At 40.0% G+C, this 21,306-nt stretch overlaps 1 protein-coding gene across 1 annotated transcript in view; it reads right to left on the bottom strand.

Annotated features, from left to right (window-relative positions):
- CALCR (calcitonin receptor) overlaps positions 1 to 21,306 on the bottom strand; it is a 71,468-nt gene that overhangs the window by 13,243 nt on the left and 36,919 nt on the right. Inside the window, exons 8-11 of the mRNA XM_026039476.1 lie at positions 6,296 to 6,449; positions 3,262 to 3,322; positions 3,096 to 3,162; positions 431 to 649 (exon numbers count right to left, since the gene is read on the bottom strand). Coding sequence (XP_025895261.1) covers positions 431 to 649; positions 3,096 to 3,162; positions 3,262 to 3,322; positions 6,296 to 6,449 — 501 coding nt within the window. The remainder of the gene's footprint in view (positions 1 to 430; positions 650 to 3,095; positions 3,163 to 3,261; positions 3,323 to 6,295; positions 6,450 to 21,306) is intronic.

Genomic DNA, 21,306 nt, shown 5'->3' with positions numbered 1-21,306 from the left:
ATTGCCATTGACAGTTTCATTGTCTTCACTGCACATTCCTTCCATACAACACTTTTCATATGCAACTAATTTTAATATTAACCTCATGGCAACAGTTTCAGTCAATTTGAATGCTGTGGCAAGAATAATGTTTTGAACATTATTTAAAGCCTTCTCTAATCTCAGGTTTCTCTATTTAATTCAGAAMTAGTGCTATCTGATGATTTTGCTGCATTTTTTCATTGTTTCCTCTTTCTTGTGATTGTTATTTATTCAACAATATTACTTTTGCAGAGGAAGATAATCCAATAATGTAAAAGTGATTGGGAAAGAAAAACAAAACCAAAATCACACTCACTTTCAGGGCAAAACAGCTGGCAACACTGTCTTTGGCTATATTAATCTTATACAACTGCTAAGTACAAATTTAGCCTGCTATTATATAACATACCTGGTAATGCATTAATATATGCATGATGTAATCATATATTTCTCCAGCAAGTCGGTTTTCTGGTCTCCAGGGGATAATAACAAACTGAATTCCTAGTAAGGGCACCAGGATTAAAGTAGCTCTGACAGCTTTCATATACATGTTGGACTCAGCACGGTGAGTATCTCTTAGCTTTGTCACCAAAACTCGGACAATGTTAAGCAAAAAGAAAAAATTGACCTGCAAAAGCACAGAACTTATTGGCAAAGCATTCAGATTAAGCAGGCATTCAAAATAAAAACATAGTACATGTGTACAACAGTACATATAGAACAGTAAAGTATAACTTTCCAGCTTCATCAAACTCATGAGGGGCAGCTCCTTGAGTGTCTGGCATTGGAGAGCAACCTTGAATGTCTTAAGAGTGTTAAGCAGCTCTACATGAGCTCTGCTGAATGGATGTGCCAGAATGGATGTGCCAGACCTGCCTGAATGGATGTGCCAGACAAGTTGGGCTCCCTTCTGGAAAGCAATGAGTTATTTTGACATYGCTTTGGTCAAATGTGAGACTTCCAGGGCAAAATTCACCTAATGTCTACTCCAAAGTCTAACAGAGTGCAGATGATTGCCTTCAGGACTGACTGTCTCTATTGACTCTGAAGATGACTTAGCTGTCTTGCTTCATTCTCCATTGAGGGCTATAGGCCCGTGAGACAAATCTCCACTGTGTCTCTGGGCACATGGGATGTATGCAGACATATGCATTCTCYAAGGAACTTGGGCTGGCATACATAGGCCAATATTCAAACTCTTGAGAAAAATCTGGGCTTAACCTTACAACATAAAGCCCATGCTACTTCCTCCACAGGCTAAAGCAAAAAGTGCTGGCTCAAGGCAGAAAGGCTGAACTTTTCAGAAAGTTTGACKCTTCTGTTTAGTTATTCTGACTAGCTTATTTCCCAGGTCATTTCTGGAAAGCTGGATTCAGTTGCAGATGCTCAGTATATGAAAACCCGCTCCCGACTCTGGCTTCACAGCGTGTCCCTGGGAGCCTGGGACAGGAATAAGCTGGGTAAATGCATGATGAAAACAATTCCAGAGGGTACCAGCTGGATATCATAGATATCCCAGCCTGTCTCACCATCCAGCGTACTCAGATCATTTTTTCCTGCCCTRTTACAACAATATGTGCACATATGCTTCTGAATTTTAAAGGACTTCTTTTCATATAATGTTTTAAAATAAGTATTCTCTTACTGCATAACTGACAGTTATTTTAATAGCCAATGCTCCATAAATACACAATGAATTTAATCTGGACCTTTCAGAACAATAAACCAYGAAGCAGTAACCTTTAATAAGCCATTTCATAAATTCTTTGCCACTGAGAAATCTTGCAAATATTTTAYATTCATGCTCTACTTGTAAAGAAAAAAAAAGGAATAATAAATGACTTCTGAGGTCCCATTCAGCATTAAATCTAAAACTTATTCTCCATCCTACTCTGACTTCACTCACATCATAGCTTAACCTTCACTTTTAGAATTTCTTGAGATAATTATGAAAGTTGGAAAAAGATTTTACAAAGGTAAAAGTTTCTAGATCTTCTGAGTCAGTCCGTAACTATATAACAAATCATTTAGGTTGTTCTGTAAAAATTTCCATTTTCACAAGAAAAATCTGCCTGCAAATGGCATCAACACAAGTCAGAAATTAYAAAATCTTGTTTTAAAAACAGTTAAAGATTGTTCTTTTTCCATAAAATACAGACTTTGTTTTCTTTGTGGTTAAGATGCACAAATTTGGAGTCGGGTGATGGCCACATGGAACAGGTGGAATGACCATCCCTAGAACTGGTACTGTGACAGCAGAAGCAATGCACAGTGAACCAACAACCCATAATGTAATTCTTAAAAAATGGCAGACTGTGAATAAGGSGTGAGGCTTCTGCTTCTAAGCATTGCTGACATGCAAAAATGCTTCTCAAGAAAGGGCAGATTTTCAGATTTTTCAGATACTCTTACATGGCGGGTTGTTCCTTTATTTAGAGATATTCCATGTGTTGACTATCCTACCACTCATTCATTATTTCATGTGTATAACTGAAACCTCTCTGCATGTTGCAAGGTGGTCAGCTCCCCTGCACTAAACTGGCACTGCTGGCACATAATGTCCTGCGTATGCACATGAGAAAGTTGTGCCTTGTCCTATGTTGCTCCTACTGTGACATCCCAGTCCAGACTCTTTCCTGGCCTAGTTTAGCTCACTACCTTTGGACCATATAGTGTAGAGACCAGTAAAATCAGTGCAGAGCAGCTGGCTTGCATTCACTCACAGTCTGTCATTCAGCGTTTGTCACAAATAACTTACCATGGAGGAGAATGACAGCTGTGGTTTTTAAAAAGCAGTGAGTGATTCTCTTTGCCTCAATATCTCATTCCTTACTGGAATCCTACTGTCTTCTTACTGGAAGATCCCTTTACAAATCTGATTTTTGGAAAATATTAAGAGTCTGTTCTCTTAATATGTATGTCCTTTGCAACAGAAAAAAACACCAGCTACTTTTCAGGTTCTACCAAAATACTTAAAATACACAGACTTATATTCTATGCAGGTTACCAGCATTTCTGAAGTAATTGCCTTCTGAAGTAATTCTGAAGCTGTTGGTAGAAAATAATATTCTTACCAATAAAGCTGCCATTACAGGTCCATGAACAATATAAAGCAAGTGAGTGTCAACACTCATCCAGCAGCTGTAAAGGAAATGCAACATTAAAAATATACCATTAATTCCCATGAATAGTCTTACATAGTCAAAGCTGAGTTACTTCAGTAACTGTCATACTACTCACTTGTCATTGAAGTATTTGGCTCTTGCAACAGCGTGAATAGATGCTGGCACCAAAGGGAAGCCTGAAATGATTAAAAACGTAATTAAGTCTTGGCATCTTTTTGGCTGCAATTCCACGTGGTGCACACACCAATAACCCCTCTTCACTTTTATATATGTGTGTGTGAAATCAAAATGAAATCATGAAAAAATGGTAATCCCAGAAAAWGTGCAGAGCCAGGCTGTGTATGGGAATGGGATTTGGGCTGTCTGCTCTCTGTGATTCCCACATCGGCAGAGGGCCCATCCGTGCATGCTGATCCCACATCTCCTGCCCTGGCTGTGAGTCTCACGCTGGTGTTAAGCACAGCAGGCATTTCCTCTTGTGCCCTGCTTCCTTCTGCTTGCTTGCACATTGCCTCCCTTTGCAGTAGTCTAGAAATCTGGAATAACGGTGCCTGCCCTAAAATACACCACTTGGTAAAACCTTATGCACACCAAGAGCTGGGCAGTGGGCATTTGTAACACTGCCCTTCACAGAGTAMTCCATGGGCACATTCGGGGCAACTGCTCCCTATAAACCATGCATGCTTGATCTGAGCTGTGGATATTTTATAGCTATCAGCAGGAACGAATGTAACTGTCCTGATGATCCTTTAGTCACAAGGGAGGAATGTGGTTCCCTGTTTTTCCTGGGTGTGGGCATGTTCATAAACACTTATAGAAGAGAAAGAGAAATCTTAGCCGAATTCTCAGGGATTCATACCTCTGGGAACAGGCCAAGTAAACCTAGAGTGAGAACATGGTCAAAAGAAGTATGTAAATAGAGTACTTGTGTCTCCAGGTATCCTTACTTAATAGCTTCCTACTTTGCTGCCAAAAGAAGTTCTTATGATAATTTAGCTTGGAATGATGGTGCAGCTGTGAAAAGCACATCTCTCATCTTCTCTCTTGTGATTCTTTGGCTTCTGGTTTCAGAATGCCTTTTTAGGGTGATGGTGCATGGCAGAAAAACAAAAAATTCAGTAGAAGGAAAATAGCTTCTGATCTTGGGGGGAGCTAGTAGGACTGACAGCTTGAGAAAATCCTTCGATTTGGAGAAAGTCTGAGACAGTTTTGCTGACAGATAACATAGATGGAAGTACAATTTTTAAGGGGTCATTCTGCAATAGGAAAATGTTTTCCTCTTAGAGCTTTGGCCTGTAGTATTGAAGTAGAGTGTTCCACATGATGAAGGGATTTTTTTTTGTCTTCTGCTAAGTGCATTAGCCTAGAATATTTGACTCAACAAATTCATATGCATCTCTTAAGAATGCAATGGAAAGTTTTCATTAGTTAGTTACAGAGCAAGAAGCTCATGACTGTCCAGAGCTCAGACTTCCAGCTGCAGGGCACTCTGCAGGGCTGGATGCTGTCGCTCCTTGCCAAGGGCCAAGGAGGGTGGCTGTGAGAAGCGGAGCTCCAAGAAGACCCGCTGAGTCTTGGTTGCCTCGTGGGGCAMAACTCTCTGAAAATGGTTGTGAAGAAGGGAGACGATGCCTCAGACCTTACTTTTCAGACCAGAGTGGGTTAGATGCAGATTGCAGGGTCAATCTGCATAATACCTGGAAATAAGGCAGATGTTGCAGCCCCTATGTTCATTGAAGAGGCAGTGAACATCCTTAGGCACAACACRTCACACCAGGCACCTCAACTACACATCAGGGTGTGAGCCACATGAAAAAGCTTTCACCAGCCATTGCAGGAGGAGGTAAGACATGTCCCTTTAAATCATGCCAGTCTCCAGCACAAAATGGCAATTATTTGCATTTCTTTTTGAACYTAGAAGGCACTTTGTTTCCACCGCCCAAATAAACAATTCCCTTTTGAATTTTAGATGGATGAAGCTGCTAGAGACATTAAGTCAATAAGGACCTATGTTTCAGAGGAATGCAAGTGAACTCCCATAAGAGCAGTTGGACAGTGGATAAAGAGCCACCACTTGCTACTTCACCGCACCAGTAGGTTTTKAGATACGGGGATAGGCTCACGAGGAACTTGAATGAGGCCAGAAACTCATGTAATGTCACTGTGGGAAAGCTGCTGTTAGTAATGACTTAATGCCAACATGTTGTGGAATTGTTGTGGATTTCCAATGCTGACTTAAACGTGAAAGGGTTCACAGTAATCAGTAATATACTGATTGTGTTTACTTGGCCTTCTGTTGAGTCAGATCATCCAAAGGTTAAATATTTGTTGTAGCTACTACCTAAAGGGCAAGGTCTCCCCTACTGCATATTTGGAAATGATAGACCAGACTTAGTAAAGTGCAACATGTGTGTGTGTAACTACAGTTTGCATTCATAGTGTGTGGGTTTGTAACCTACCTTCAAGATGATTGAGATTTGCCTAATTGACACCTATAGGTTTCTCTGAAATTCTTTAGAGACCATTGCTGTCAGACAAATCCAGGAAAGCTGTGTAGGTATGGTATGGTATGGTATGGTATGGTATGGTATGGTATGGTATGGTATGGCATGGCATGGCATGGCATGGCATGGCATGGTGTCTTCTTTAAAACAGTATCTGCCAAAGTATATCTGATAGTTTGATAGCCCCAGAAGGGCTCTGGTTCCTCTTTGTATATCTGCTGTGTTTTTCCATTCTGGGAGACATAAATACTGATTTTCCTCCTCTTCATTCCAGAATAAATATACTTTTATAGGTCCGGTGACGGATTAATATTTTTGCAAATAACATGATGAAAATAGAAAGGTTTTGTTGATGAAAGATGTTTTTGGATAGAAATCTACTTCTCTCCCAAAGGTTTCCTTAACAAAACTTAAATATTTCTTTCAGCAAATCCCAAGATCCAGAAAATAATAGATACCAACTTCTATTGATTTTTATGAGTCTCTGGTCGCATCCAGATAAATGGAATTAAATACAGAACTTAAGAGCCCAATTTTAGGCTATGATCTAGTACTATAAACACAATATTCAGGAGTGTAAATGCTAGAAGAATTCAAATGTTTTTTTAAAAAAGACCAAATTGCTACAAACTCTAACATACATACCCCAGCCCAAGAGGTAATACCAGTGTAAGCGCTGCTCTTCAGCAAACACTGCCACCACAATTAAAGTGTGGAGATAAATGCCTTCGCAGAGCATCCAGAAGTAGTTGCAGCCCAACATGTACTGATGAAAGAACTGCAGCACTTTGCAGCTTACCTGTTAGATACATGAGATAATGTTATGTACTTGACCTGGATTTTTCAACTAAGCAGGCAAAGACAAACATTAATGCTACATTATAAGAAAATAAAGTGAAATAAAAATCTCCAAGTCTTGCTGGGTTTGTTCAGAACATATTGGTGATGAGGACTTTAAATTTTAATAAATGAAACAAATAAATCTTTTAAAATACTACATATATGTTATATATATATAACAGCACTCCAAAAAGTACTATGTAAAAATAAAAATCCATTAATCCATTGCAAAACTTGGCAGTCTGATAGATTTTACAATTCAAGCAAGGAATTTGTTCTGCAAGTACAAGAAAGGCTGCAGAAAAGGAGACCTAGAAATCCAGTCGGGATGTTTTCATTTACATTTAACCACAGTTTTCTAAGACGTGCTCAGCTCTCCCTTATGAGTCAGAGTCATTCACTCTTTAAACTGCAGCCAGCTCAGAGCTTGCCGCTTAGCGAAGGAGAAGTACTGTTGGCAACGGAGATTTTTTTGGTTAGGTACCAGGAATACTGGCTTGGCTTCTTTGCAAGAAGACAGTTTTACTTTATTTTGTTCACATAGCAATAGGACACATGAAGATAAATGCAGTCAGAGAGGTAAAAATAGCCAGGCTGTGCTTTGGTGCCACATTTTGTAAAGGCTCTTTTTGCCTTTGCAGCCACAGTGCAAGAATTGAACCTCATTTAAAACACCTGGGCTGTGGTGCCTTTGGGTTACATTCAGGTGAGAGCGGCACTATCCTGGCATGGTCATGTCCTGCTGCTCTACTAAACATATGGCCTGGAGACAAAACTGGATAGCATCATTCCTCCATTTGGGCTTCTTTTCCATGGAGACCAGCTGACATGGGATGGGGATGCTTGCTCCAACAGAAAGTTGTGAAAAAGTTCACAGGTGACCAGGTCTTGGGGAATGAGGAGGTGGGAAATGGTTCCTGCCTGCGGTGCAGATGCAGATGAGGTTACAGAGATACATCTTGACAGGAGATTGTGGTTTTGATGTGCTGAGAACATTGCAGGAATAAACCTGCCACGTATGATCCCAGAGAGCCAGTTGGTGTGGGACAACGTAGCTTCTCCTTGAACAGGGGCCACCCGCTCCTCCGAGCAGCAAGGCCAGTCCAGTGGCTCATCAATGGTAGACTCCACAATGCAGACTACAGGCCCTGTACACGTGGGTCTCCTGTCCCCCAGCATCCCAGGGGCTCGGCATGAGGAGAGGTACCACTGGGCCTGCCAAAGCCCTGGCCATTGGCAGGGGACCCCATGCTCATTGGACATCTGGTGACAGCAGTGATCGTGGTATCACAGCTGCCATTTGCAGCCAGGAGAAAATGCTCCTTCCTCTTCACTTCCACGTTGAATACTTGGACTGTAAGAGATGGTTTTAGGATTTGCTTGCCTCTTTAAAGGAACTCCAGTTTCATCTGTTAAGCTTGTAAAGCACTGCCTATCCTGTACCTCTGTGGAGGACCCAGGCTGCTACTCTGGACCAGAAAAGCTTGTTTCACGGCCAATTCAATGAATTGCCATTTTTGCTAAAAAAACCTTCAAACCACAATGACCAGACAAAGTGCATTTATTTCTGTTTTGATATTTAAAGTACAGATTGCTGCTTGTGATAATTTAGGATTGATAAGATTAACATAAAAGACTGATTTTTTTTTCCACACACCATACAGAGCAGAGTGGATGGCTGCTTTTTCTTCTATCACGTTGTATGAAAAGCATGCAGAAAAAAGGGCTGTATGCAAGTGGTCTGAAAAGATATAAAATAAACAAACAAACAAACAAAGACCCAAAATAAAACAAAACAAAAAAGCTTTTTTCTCTATTAGCAAATGTTTAAAAGCCTGTTTTTAAATCATCCTTGGGCTGTTTTTCATAGGTTTTCATAGGTCGCCTCGTCTGCTCAATACAGGCCCCCAATTGGTCTTTCTCCATTGCCCCTTAATCAAWCACCCCTCCTCTCAAGAGCTGCCATGACTGGCAGATACACTGTGCTTAGCAAAGGCTGAGCTTAATTTGAGCTGGCACTCTCCCTGACATAAGCCAATTAATGCCGGCATGTAAAATGTGCATTAAGTTTCTGCATGAAAATAGACGTTTACTGGACAGGTTTGGTAAAGTCAGTCACTTTGGAAACAGTGCCACACTGCAGACCTGACAGCCTCAGGTGCGCAGAGCTGTACTGGCGAATTCTGCCATAAAATCTATAAACTATTCATTTAACTTAATGCCTTCACTGTTTCATATTTCCCAGCTGAAAATGAGATGAATATGGAATATCCTTTCTTTGCTAGATGTTTKCAGGTGTTCACCAATGCTCTAAACAGATTAACTGAACATGTAATTTGAACAGAATGATTCCTCGTTGAATTTTTATCTGTAGCTCAAATATATACATTTCAAGCATTTCTTGAACATGAACGATTTTTGCTTCTTGGAGAAGTCCTTATCTTAGACTTCATTTCCTCAATATTTCTTTCTTTCCCGTTCCGCCCATGTGAACTATCATTTGTGGTTTTTAAAATAAAATTTTATTTTAAAATAAAACATATCTRTCTTTCAAAGTAACAGTCATGCAGACAGTTCATGATTGCCTTGAGGAATGCAATCCCTTGCCATAAAAAGTAAGTTAAAAAATGCCAGTGGCAAAGCATGAGGAATGGGTGTGATTAGTACTTGGATCCATATCACATTAATTTGAGAATGACGATGAAAGAGTTAGCAGGAATAGGTTARGCACGACAAAGCATCAAGATGAACTAGGTTAAATTCATATTAATCAAAGTATGGTGAAAATTACTGCTTGATCAGGATGAGCTAACAAATGCAGCATGTTCTCATCTGTGGTTAAGTGGTGCAGTGGAAATATTGTCTTATTATCAAAACAGAGTGTTTTCCTTTGCCCAGAACATGTAAAAGAAATGAACCTGCTACTGATGAAGAACATAAACTTGTGGAGTTTCCAACCTCAAGCCATGCATAATACAAACAAAATATGACAAATATTACTGCATGTCTCAGTATATGTTAGTCTGATTTGGGAAAATTGCTAAAAAAATAGTGTTATGTTTTATTTTTAATAAAAGAAACTTTTTCACGATGATACAGAAGCAAATCTTCCATTATTCCTACACTTGACAACAGACCGATTGTAAACTTTTAGACAAAAAAAGCATTTCTAGGAATTTTGTCTTCTGTTGAAATGGAATATATTTTGCTGCCAGCTCTCTGAGGCAGCGGCTCTGGCCCTGCACAGCCAAATCCAGGATGCAAAAGACAAACCACCAAAACTTCTAGTGCATTTACTACTGCTACTACAACTTATATTATGAAGGAGAGTAAAATGTCTTTAATTCTCAGTCTGCAGGTGTACAGGTAGCTTAAACTTCAATTTATAATTCATAAGCAGGAAGCTCTGATAGGAAATAGTCCCTTCCACTGCAATTCAGTGACTATTGTTTGGGCTGGTGTGTTTGTCTCTTAAACAGAGGAATCATGAAATGTTCCTCATTTTGGAAAGTATGGAGACTGACAGCACTGTGCTGCCCTGTTTGGTGTCTAGGAAAAGGAAGTGTGATATAGACAGTTATAAGGAAAACAAGCAGAAAAGTCAAGTAACTACTTAAGGAAGAAGCTGGTGGCTCTAAAATGGGTTCAAGTATGAACTCTCTCCAAAGCTGTCTGTAAAGAAACTTGGACCATGGGCAAGGAGATTGCCACTTGCTATTTGTTCCTACTGCACTGTGCAAATCTTGCTAGAATTTCTGCAATTCTTGGGAGCCTCTCAGCTGTGATACATTACGAAAACACTTCAAAAAGATGCTGGAGCTTTTTCAAAAAGAAGAAATAAAGTTTCCTTTTACAAGAAGGAGCTAGAACTGGTGTCTATAATGCACTGCAGGATATATTGACATATTAGAAAYACCATTTAACATTCCATCCCTGTCTAAGGAGTCTCAAAGATTCATCTGTCAGTGTAGATACATTGCACTGTAATACAGATTGCATTGTAACACTGTTGGCATGTCACTTGTTTTGGCTAATTGAACAGCCCTTCATCATATATGTTTGCCACTTCTCTGTTAAAATATGCCTTAGTTATTAGTTAATGGCTTACGGACAGACAGCAGTGCCATTAATTAACATTACTAGCCATTATAGTAAATCAAATCAAAATTACTCAGATGATATAAAAACTACTACCATTSAGGACAGTATTCTAAGAAAATGTAATATTAAATAAATTACAAATCACAACTKAGCAGCTTTTTGAGTAATTCAGTCAGAACAGTAACCATAAAACAAACAAAAACCCAAACAACTCAGTTTTGCCATGGAAAAGAAAGATTCCTGTGTGCTCTTGTTCCCTTGGTCCCTTCCCTGGTTTAGGGTAGCAAATCAGGAGGGTTGTGCATTACAATAGATCTTATAGCTGTCAAAATCTATGAAAAAAATGAAAGCTGCATAGTTTGTCAGTGTACATAATAGAACCACTTTTCAAATGGTCTATAGCTGCTGAAATGCCCTAGACTGACATTTGAAAGAAGAAAGCTGGGAGGAATAAGCCAAAYAAGGTTATTAATTTTAAACCAAGCCAGTTACATTCTAGTTGTTCTTCGTTTAAAGGAAAATATATTTATTTGATCTCACCTAGGATTAACTAATGYGGTTTTTCTTCACTTCTGTTAACCTTCTTGGTGCACAGCAGTAAAGGGCTCTCCTTATGAAAACAGATTATGGCCAGACATGATTTCTTTGAATTCAGTTTGAAGGCAATAAAATATATGTTCAGACATTCTTAACATTTAWAGGAGTAACTTGAAGTTTGACTATTGACTTACTGTACATGTTCTTTTTTCTGATTATTATATAACTATTATATGAAAATATTTTTAAATTCTAAGCAGTCATATGTTACATAYATAAGGAATAAAGGACTTTCCAAAGCATAACTGTGCTAGGTAACATAGCTGTAAATCACTGACTATTAGAACGTCACAACATTATACAACACATCTACTATGAGTCATCCATTAAAGTGAGTTCCAGTCAGAAAGCTGGCACACAGTGGCTCCAACTAAGATTAATGCTTTAATATACTTTTAAACCATTTACAGAACAAAATGTACACGGGTGCTCAGAGGGACCCCAGATTTTGTGTTACAAGAAGAGAAAAATATGAAATTAAACAAGTAGGGATATTTTTAACAGCCCCTGTGTCCATGTCTATGCTATAGAGAAGCAGTCACTGAGTCATCACAGAACTAGAAGTTCTGGATGGGATTTACTAGACCTCTATTTATACAGCCTTGAGTCCAGGCTTGGGGGATAAATCATTCCAGCTGTTCACCCCAAGTCCCTCTCTTCTACAATCACTCCTCTGCTGCAGTTACCAGACACAGYGATGGAGCAAGGCACAGGTTACTCAAACATGCAGTGTCTTGTGCTCATTTTGCAGCCCTGTCTGAGCTCTGCTCTATGCTGGATAGGTTGTTATCACTTTCTGAGCCAGGCTAATTTAAAATTATGGGGAATAAAAGTAATACCTGACGATACTTTAGCTTAGGTTTGAGATATAAGATATAGAACTGCAAATGCATTTTCTGGGGATTAGGTATAGAGATAATTTTGATAACATTCACAGAACCATCCACAATTCAGATAAATACCTTAGTGATTTTCTTTTGATAGGAGTGCAAGTTGTCAGACTAAATATAGACACCTATGTTGTCTCTCCTCTAGTCAAAAGACAGAGTCAATACAGCTGATGGAGATTAGAGCATAAATTAGCTCATCATAAATGAGATACCTAAAATAAATCAGCTAGATTGTGTCCTAGATGTCTGTCATTATCTGTAAAAGGAGCATGAGAGTAGCTCATCTGTCAACATCTGTGGCACAGCTCTCGAAGGGCAGGTGAGACAAATCTGACTTCAAATGCCTATGGGAGTTTTAACACCTATAAAACTTACTGGATGTGCTGAAAGTCTGCTCTAGTGTCTTTCCTGGGCTGTTAGGCTTCTGAAGGATGTGGGCACTTCTTGGGGGGGAAAGCTCTCTACTCAATTCACGTTCAAATTTCTTACATTTTAGAATTTTACCTCAGTAAAGTTTCTAAATATAATTGCGTTATACTCCCAGAACAACAGCAAAACCTAAACCTAAGGTGCTTAACTGCTCCATTCATGTAGGAGTCCTGTGTGGACAGCACAAGGAGATGGAGTTTGTATTAGATGTCAAGTCCATACAGCAAATACAAAGATCACAAACAAGGCAACTGTTTGAACTTCTTGCTCTAACTGAAGAAGCTGATAAATGACACTTTCCTGTCTGAGTGTTTATAGGCTAATGACCTACCAYGTATTTACTTGTCTCCCAAATGCACAGACAGCACAATCTGGAGAAATCTGTGGTCATCTAGCTCACCTTCTGTATCTCTATTATCTTGAGGAAAGACAGAAGGTTAAAATGATAAAAAGCTCAGTAGAGCATGCAGAATTGGCTTAGTGTCAAAATTTGGTCAACCTCATTTCCAAACCATGAAATTCTTATAGTCTTTCCATGACAGCTACTGTTCAACTCTTAGGCTAAAATAAATGAAGCTTCTTTGTGCAGCAGTTTTCAACAAATCCCATGAATTTTTGTGTATTGGGTTCAGTCACATTACACCTATAGCATGTGTTTTGRTGTGACAACCTCATATAGAAACTCCAGCGGCTGCACGTGGCCACTCTTGTTAAACATGAGAAATGCTTCATTAGCTCATGATAAAATGGCTTGGTGGCACAAGTTCCTGTAGAGCAGGCTTCTCATTCTGGCTTAATCTCACAAGAGTTTAGTGGATCTGCTAACCATGAAGCATGTTGGGAAGGATCTCCCAGGAAATAATAGCAGGAAATGGAGAGAAAGTTCTTGAATGACAAGACGAGGATGCAGTGACTTTGCTGATTTTGAAAAAGGCTGCACAGGGAAAACYTGCTTCTCTCCACCACGGTGTCAGTATCTTCAGGGTCAAACAGAGATGGTGGAGGTGTATAATAACTGGCAGAATGTTAAATGAGTCTTTTCACAGAAAAAGTCACATCTGCAGTTTGGACTGTGTTGCCCATTCAACTGTTCCTGAGTTTGCAGCCTCCACTCATGCTGTGGATAAGAGTATGGTTCTTCCTCATCTGAGCAGAAAAGAAGGAGCCCATGCTTCAAAACCCTGGAAACAATCCCCAGGGCTCTAGTGACCAGGGCTCTAGCACTTCTTACAGTAACAAGATCCATTTCTGGAGGAAGATGCCTTCAGCCTACTAACCTATAGGGAAAACACTACAGAAACACCATCCACACAGTCTGATCTGTGGATTTGGATTGTTTTGACATGAAAGAATTTGGGGTGAGGCTACCTGAAAATTATCATCTTTCCCTTCATGATACTTTAACAGTTCTGAGATGCCCGAGTTAACAACATTGCTTCAAAGAAGAAAACAATGCAATGTGAATACAGTAATTTCTGAGGAAAGTAAGATGAGATAATCTGGCCCCAAATAAATCTAAACTTGGAGTTTTAACTAATTTTTTTTCCTTCTCAGGACAGTTGTTAACTTCCCAGATGGTGCCTTCCTTTTGAGAAAGCAACTATAATAACTTAGTTGAGAAAGTTCAGATCTTTTCAGAGGTGATAATCAATTGACTTCTTTAGTAGTTCTGTATGAAGCACAAAMGCTTTTCATTGAAATGGCATTAATGAATGCTGTGAATATCCTTTTAACTTCTATCCTTTGCATCCTAGGCATGGCATGCTGCCTCAAAAGTAAATCTGATACCACCGGCATTATATAAAAGTTTATGTTTCCACCATTTCCCTGAGAGTTTTGAAGACATAACCAAGTTTACTGTCATTCACTCTCTTGAAACAGGGTCACATTCATTTGCAGGGAAATCTTTCTTTGCTCACAGACTCTGCAGAGTGACCAYGCGCTACCTGTGCCTGGGTGCAGAAGAGGAGAGTGGGAGATCTTTCTCCTGAGCAGCCAATTCTCTTGATCCTGTGGCTTAGCAGGGCTGGATAGGTCTGGGCATTACATAGCAAATACTGCGAGAAAACAGATTTAAACCCCAATAAGTGTAATTCTGCTGTCACTATAAAAATGAAATAGTAACAAGGTAAATTGTTTCACTTGATGTATCAGTCCTGTTCTGTGGATCAGAGGAAACAGGAATTTCCTTCTCCCCATCACCTCCTGAGAGCCAGGTACAGTGAATAACTCTACTGCAGCCATATGTACAGCAAGAACGTCAATGGGGATTGCGCTGGCCTGCACTTCTCACAGCCTCAGCCACTGTAACTAAGAACCTCTCTGCCATGATATGGATGCTTTGTAGTCTAATCCRTTAAAAAATGTAGCTGAGCCTGCTTCTCTCTAAGCCTTAGAGACCATCTTCCTTTCATGCCTCTCTTTCTATTGTTTTGCTCATAATCAATGGGATCTTCTTCATGTAAAAAAAGATGGTCAAAGGGAAGGTCAAATGGGTCTTAGAAGGACGTTAGTGACAGCACTGTTTCTATTTTAAAAGACAGCTTGTTCCTATTTTAAAAGATAGCTACATCAAAAGACTGCTGTCTATAGTACAGCATTTGTAGTGTCAGGAAAGAAGTTGTATCATTTCACTGCCTGCTCCTCTGCCTTACTGGCCAAAGCTAATTAAAAGACAGATAGCTGTCACTGGGGAAAGCAGAGTGATGGAAGACTTGAGTTCTGAAATCACCAACCCAGCTACAATGCTTGTCTTGGTATCCCAGCCCATGGAAAGGAAAACTAATGGGATTGGGGTATTTGTTTTTGGATGTCAAAAATGATTATTCTGGGGCATCCACAAGGTCTGAAGCACAGCCTCAGTTCTTTGCTCGATGGATTAAAGAGCATGGTTCAGTAACTCACAACAAATGCCTGAGGTCATCTGAGATGCTCTTGGGTATGTGAGTCATCTACAAGGAGCTGCCAAGCGTGTCAGAGCCCCTGTAGAAGAACCTGGTCCCTCTGGAGCAGAAACTAGAGACCATCACCTCAAAAGGCAGTATATGACTGTTTAGACACAGAAGACTACAGCACTCCACTAGGATGAGACAGAACTGGAATTGTGAAGGCAATGCTTTGATAGTTGTTCAGAGTGTACAATGAAAACATTTCCAGCCAAATACAAGGCTAATAGTCATTTTGCAACAATCTGATTATTTAAAAAACAAAAATCTATTTATATGCACTTTTGCTCTTAGTTCAAGCTGAGCAAAAGATGGTAGCTTCATCACAGAACATAAGGGTTAGAAACACAACTGCTGGAAATCCTTTATCTTCAGTAATGTTTGAAATGAGTGAAAATGGGGAATGATTTTGGCCTTCAACTTATGCAAAAGCAGCTAATGTATTTTGTTTTCACCAGGTGAGGTAGTCAGCCTTGTTGAGCCAATTGGCCCTAGTGAAGTCAATGTACAAACACAATTGCAAAGATTGGATCCAGTTTCACCAGGCTCCTTCATTCCCGTGCAGATAGCAGGGCAATAGTGGTTTAATCAACCATTGAGCCCTTCATTAGATGAATGGCCCACTACTAGGCAAAATAGCACATACCTCCACAAGAACACCTACCTTTTCCTACTGTAGAAGATAAGTTAGAAGATTTATGAGATATGAATACTATGTACTGGTTCTCTGCCAGCAGTTTTGTCTTTGATTACTTTTGGATCTGGAATGTATTCTAGGAGAGCTTTTAGCTATCTGGGTCTAAAATGGCTGCAGAGGTCCCTGCACGTAAGCCATCTGTGAGGAGGATGGAGGAACAAATGTACTAAGATGAAAGGATTTGAAAAGCTCTGGAAATAGATACTCAAATAAAGAATCATTTTAATTTAACAGGAATGGGGCCTCCTGAAGTTTTCTCCCAAACACAATACTGGAAACAACCCCTAGGATCAAAGTGCCCTTCTTCTTTGTAGAGTTGCCTCTTTGCTGGATTTAGTGGAGGTTGCACCATTGGAAAGGCTGAGCTTATTGAAGCAAATGTCCTGTGGTACTGGTAAGGGGCCCCTTTTTTGAGAAAAAACGTATTTAAAAAAAAAATGCCCAGGCTCTGGTAGGCTACTTCAGAACAAACTAAAAATAGCAAACATCATAAAATTCTATCATAAGRAAATTCACATTTATATGGTAAAAGACCTAAAATTAGCATGGCTTCCAGTACACTGTGAATCCTTTCAGTTTTCTTGAAGATTCATTCATTGAATGAAGATTCATTGTATATTGTTCTGAGAATAGGGAAGTCATAGAATCATAGAATCATAGAATGCCGAAGGTTGGAAGGGACCTCAGAGGTCATCGAGTCCAACCCCCCTGCTCATGCAGGGTCACCTAGAGCACGTGGCACAGGGCTGCATCCAAGCGGGTTTTAAAGATCTCCAAAGAAGGAGACTCCACAACCTCTCTGGGCAGCCTGTTCCAGTGCTTTGTCACCCGCACAGTGAAGAAATGCTTCCTTAAGTTCCTGTGGAACTTCCGATGCTTCAGTTTGAAGCCATTTCCTCTAGTCCTATCCCTGCCCACCACTGAAAAGAGGCCGGCCCCCTCCTCCTCACTGCCTCCCTTGAGGTATTTATACACGCTGATCAGGWCCCCCCTCAGCCTCCTCTTCTCCAGGMTGAACAGACCCAGCTCTCTCAGCCTTTGTTYATATGGTAGATGTTCCAGGCCTCTGATCATCCTCGTAGCCCTGCGCTGGACTCTCTCCAGCAGCTCCACATCACTCTTGTACTGGGGAGCCCAGAACTGGACACAGTACTCCAGATGTGGCCTCACCAGGGCTGAGTAGAGGGGGATGATCACTTCCCTTGACCTGCTGGAGACGCTCTTCTTAATGCACCCCAGGATCCCATTGGCCTTCTTGGCCACCAGGGCACACTGCTGCCTCATGGTCAACTTGTCGTCCACCATGACACCCAGGTCCCTCTCTGCGGGACTGCTCTCCAGCAGGTCCACCCCTAATCTGTASTGGTGTCCAGGGTTATTCCTCYCCAAGTGCAGGACCCTGCACTTGCCCCTGTTGAACCTCATGAGGTTTCTCGCCGCCCAGTTCTCCAGTCTGTCCAGGTCCCTCTGGATGGCAGCACAGCCCTCAGGGCTATCAGCTACTCTACCCAGTTTGGTATCGTCGGCAAACTTGCTGAGGGAGCACTCCAGCCCTTCATCCAGGTCGTTAATGAATAAGTTGAACAGGACCGGACCGAGAACTGACCCCTGGGGGACACCACTAAGTACAGGCCTCCAGCTGGACTCCGCACCATTGACAACCACTCTCTGCACCCTGCCATCGAGCCAATTCCTAATCCACCTCCCCGTCCACACATCTATCCCACACCTTTGGAGCTTGCCCAGGAGGATGCTGTGAGGGACAGTGTCAAAAGCCTTGCTCAAATCCAGATAGACCACATCTACCACTCGCCCTCATCTATCCAGCTAGATATTCCTTCGTAGAAGGTGATCAGGTTAGTCAAGCAGGATTTCCCCTTGGTGAATCCATGCTGGCTACTCCTGAGCACCTTCTTCTSCTCCATGTGTCTGGAGAGAGCATTGCAACAGTATTGCAACTCCATACACCACAGTAACTACCATTTTCTCCTCTGTCATCAAAGGTCATCTTCTATTTCCATTGTATTATTCTGATAGGGAGGAAAGCCCAATATTCTTAGAAAACTCATAGATTTAACTTGAATTAGTCAATTGTGAAGCTATTCATAGTGCTCTAATGAGCATGAGCCTCCTATATTTTTTAATATTACTTCCACCACAACTTTATTTTTACAGAATGCAGTTTCAATAGACATCCCTTTTTTTGCTTTCCTTTTCACTTGCTATTGGTCTTACTAGCAGTGCTGAGTTGGAATGAGTTTAGTGTTTTCTTCAGAACACTTGATACTTTCAGTACAGACAAGCTGGATRCACTTTGTCACCCTACCTCATGCCCACAGCCATAGAAACATCAGCAAAATGTATGAGAAGGAAGGGACTACACACTGCTGGTCCTCGTAGAGGGAGAAGTGCATCTGTGCCATCAGTTAGGGTTGGAAAATAGCCCAGGCTCTTTAARGTATTTACAGACTTTAATGTCTTTAAAGCACCAGGATATAAGAGCAGGTTTGCCAGCTCCACCAGAGCTCAGCATCAAACTGTTCACACTCTGCTTAGTATGAGCTGGGCTTCTGGCACTGCTGGTGGGAAGCACTGTACCACGCTCAGCACAGCCCATCCCCAGCCTGTCCGAGCTGAGAAAATGAGAGAAAGGTGCTCGTAATAAAACATGGGCTGCTTTAGGTTCTAAAATTTCATCCCACACAGTGGCAGGTGCAGTGAGCAGCAAGCAGAAAATTACTGCACCAAAGGCAAAGAGACTACAGAAAAACCTGGAAAAAAGACAATGACAGATATCCTCTCCATTAGAAGGACAAAGAGATAAAAATATAGTAAGAATTATTAAAGGTTTTCTGGAAGACTTTCCAATCAGCCGGCCACTGTTAATTTGTGACTAAACTTAGTCTTGTCTACAAACTTACTTATACTGGTGCTCTGTGCTACCTAATCAATTATTCAGTTTCTTATTAGCAGAGAGATCCCTCCAGTCATTATCTCTATCTTCCCTCACTTCTATCAGTATGCTGTGATAAAATTACTAGCTTGTGGAAAAAGAAAAAGAAAAAGGTACACACCCAATGTGCCAGACTATATTAAAAGAATAGGCAGCAAGATATTTCCAGGCTTTTTAATGGAAAATATAATGTGTTGTTCACAGATCATCCTTCTTCTGAAAGTCAGTCTCATTTAAGATTGCAATGGATAATACGCTTTCCTGTAATTTCAGTGTCAGTAATAATAGTATATTTAATGCAGTTGTTAGTTTAGATACAACATGCAAAAAATTAACTTACTTAACATTTGCAATATACATATCTATGCTCCTGCTTCTTTTTGCTMAGTGATTCTGCATGTTTTGTTTGGGTTCTTTTCTTTCCTTGATTTCTATACAGTTACCTGGACTCACAGTTTCTTTCTCTTCCATTATTTCAGCTCCACATAAATCCAACAGAGAGGGAGAGAGAGAGGAATTATAACCAGCAAGCAGGAACAAACAAGCAAAAAGTCAATTAAGGGATATGGAAAAAGTTGCCTCACTTACCATTTCACATGAATAGAATGATCGTGACAGCAAAATACATGTGGGTGAGGCTAGGACCTCTCTTCATGTAACAAGGCTTTGGATTGTCTCACCTTTTTATATCTTCATATAGACAGAATCTGGGGTCTTGGAATTTCTTCTCTTGTTTCTCCTTTCTTTCCTCTTGAGTGTTCATTAAAAAACAGAAAATTCTTTCTTTTTTCAAAATAATATGGATTTGATTGATATCTTCATATGTACATATACATGGTAAGTATTTTTCCCCTGGTATTGCATATTTAAATTGTGTTCTGAAACTTTAGGCAGGGAAAAAGCAGGAGATATTGGGGTGGAATCACATTTATTATTATGCAGAATAAATACCACCAACTTCATGTCTTGTATCACCATTAATCAAAGGGTATCTGTGACTATTTCAAATTCCTTCAACACATTTCTGTATTTGTGTGTATGTCTGAGTTGGAAGACCTTCATTCTTGAATCTGTCAAGTTCTGAAGACATGCAGGAGGAAAGTGGATAAATGCAGCATCTACAAAAACKTGTAAGTAGTCATCTTCAAATAGACTTAGCAGAATGGAAGTTATAATAGGGTTAGACAAAAGCAAACTGCAAAGCCTTCTTTTGCTCTGTTAAGTGGCAGTAATATGAAAATATTGAGGGAATCTGTATGGTAGAATAAATAACATTTAAATATAAATCCTTTAATTCTTCCTATAATCATATGTAGATTATCATAATGTGTTAGGGAGTTGCCCTTGGCGATTCATTTTCCTTTCCCAACCTTTTTCTTCCCGAAGTATTTGCAAATTTATTATGTTACTAAAAGAGCAAGGTATTCATTCTAGTAATATTGAGAGACTTTGCACATATTGGCATATCACCTGTTCCTTCCTCTGAGGATCTAGCTCAAAGACATTACAATATAACTTTTTTTTTTTTTTTTTTTAAATGAAGTCTTGGAGTACAAGTACTGTAACTTGAACACTTAGTTTAAACCATTTCAACTCAGACAATTTACTTCTGCTATCAGGAAGTAGTATTCTTAGCCAAAGATAAGATTTTGAATTCACACGCCTGCCTTTTATCCTCAAATATCACATGTACTTTCATCACACTTTTTGCATGAGGTAAGTATATMGGATGGTATGCAGTAAAGGAGAAAAAAAATGTGTGATTTTTAAAATTATTCTTTTACTCTTCTATTTTTAATCTCCAGATGGTTCCTGGAACTGGTAATGTTCTCTTTATACATTACCTGCTTTAATTAGCTTACTTACCTGGTAGCATATGTTTGAGAAACACACATGTGACCTGATAATATCAAGTGCTAATGCTTAATTGTTTTCTCAAAATTAGAAGCAGATAAATGACTAAACCATAAGTAAATGATTCGACTAGGAGGCGAGCTGATCAGGACTGCGATACAACTTCAGAGGTTCCACACTTGCATTAATTTTATATCAGCCTGAGATGCTAATAACAATATCAAGTACAATGCATTTGTTCCATTAGTGAGCCAGGTCAGATCTGGGTTACTGACACCTGGAGATGCAGTACATATCTATCAGTTAATGGCTTGGCACAATTTGCATCATGGGCTAGCAGGAATGACCCA

This window comes from Nothoprocta perdicaria, unplaced genomic scaffold (genome assembly GCF_003342845.1).
Source record: "Nothoprocta perdicaria isolate Ctin4 unplaced genomic scaffold, notPer1 scaffold_23, whole genome shotgun sequence".
In the NCBI taxonomy this organism is placed as follows: domain Eukaryota; kingdom Metazoa; phylum Chordata; class Aves; order Tinamiformes; family Tinamidae; genus Nothoprocta; species Nothoprocta perdicaria.
The sequence above is the reverse complement of the archived record's forward strand: the minus strand, read 5'-3'. Positions and strand labels throughout refer to the sequence as shown.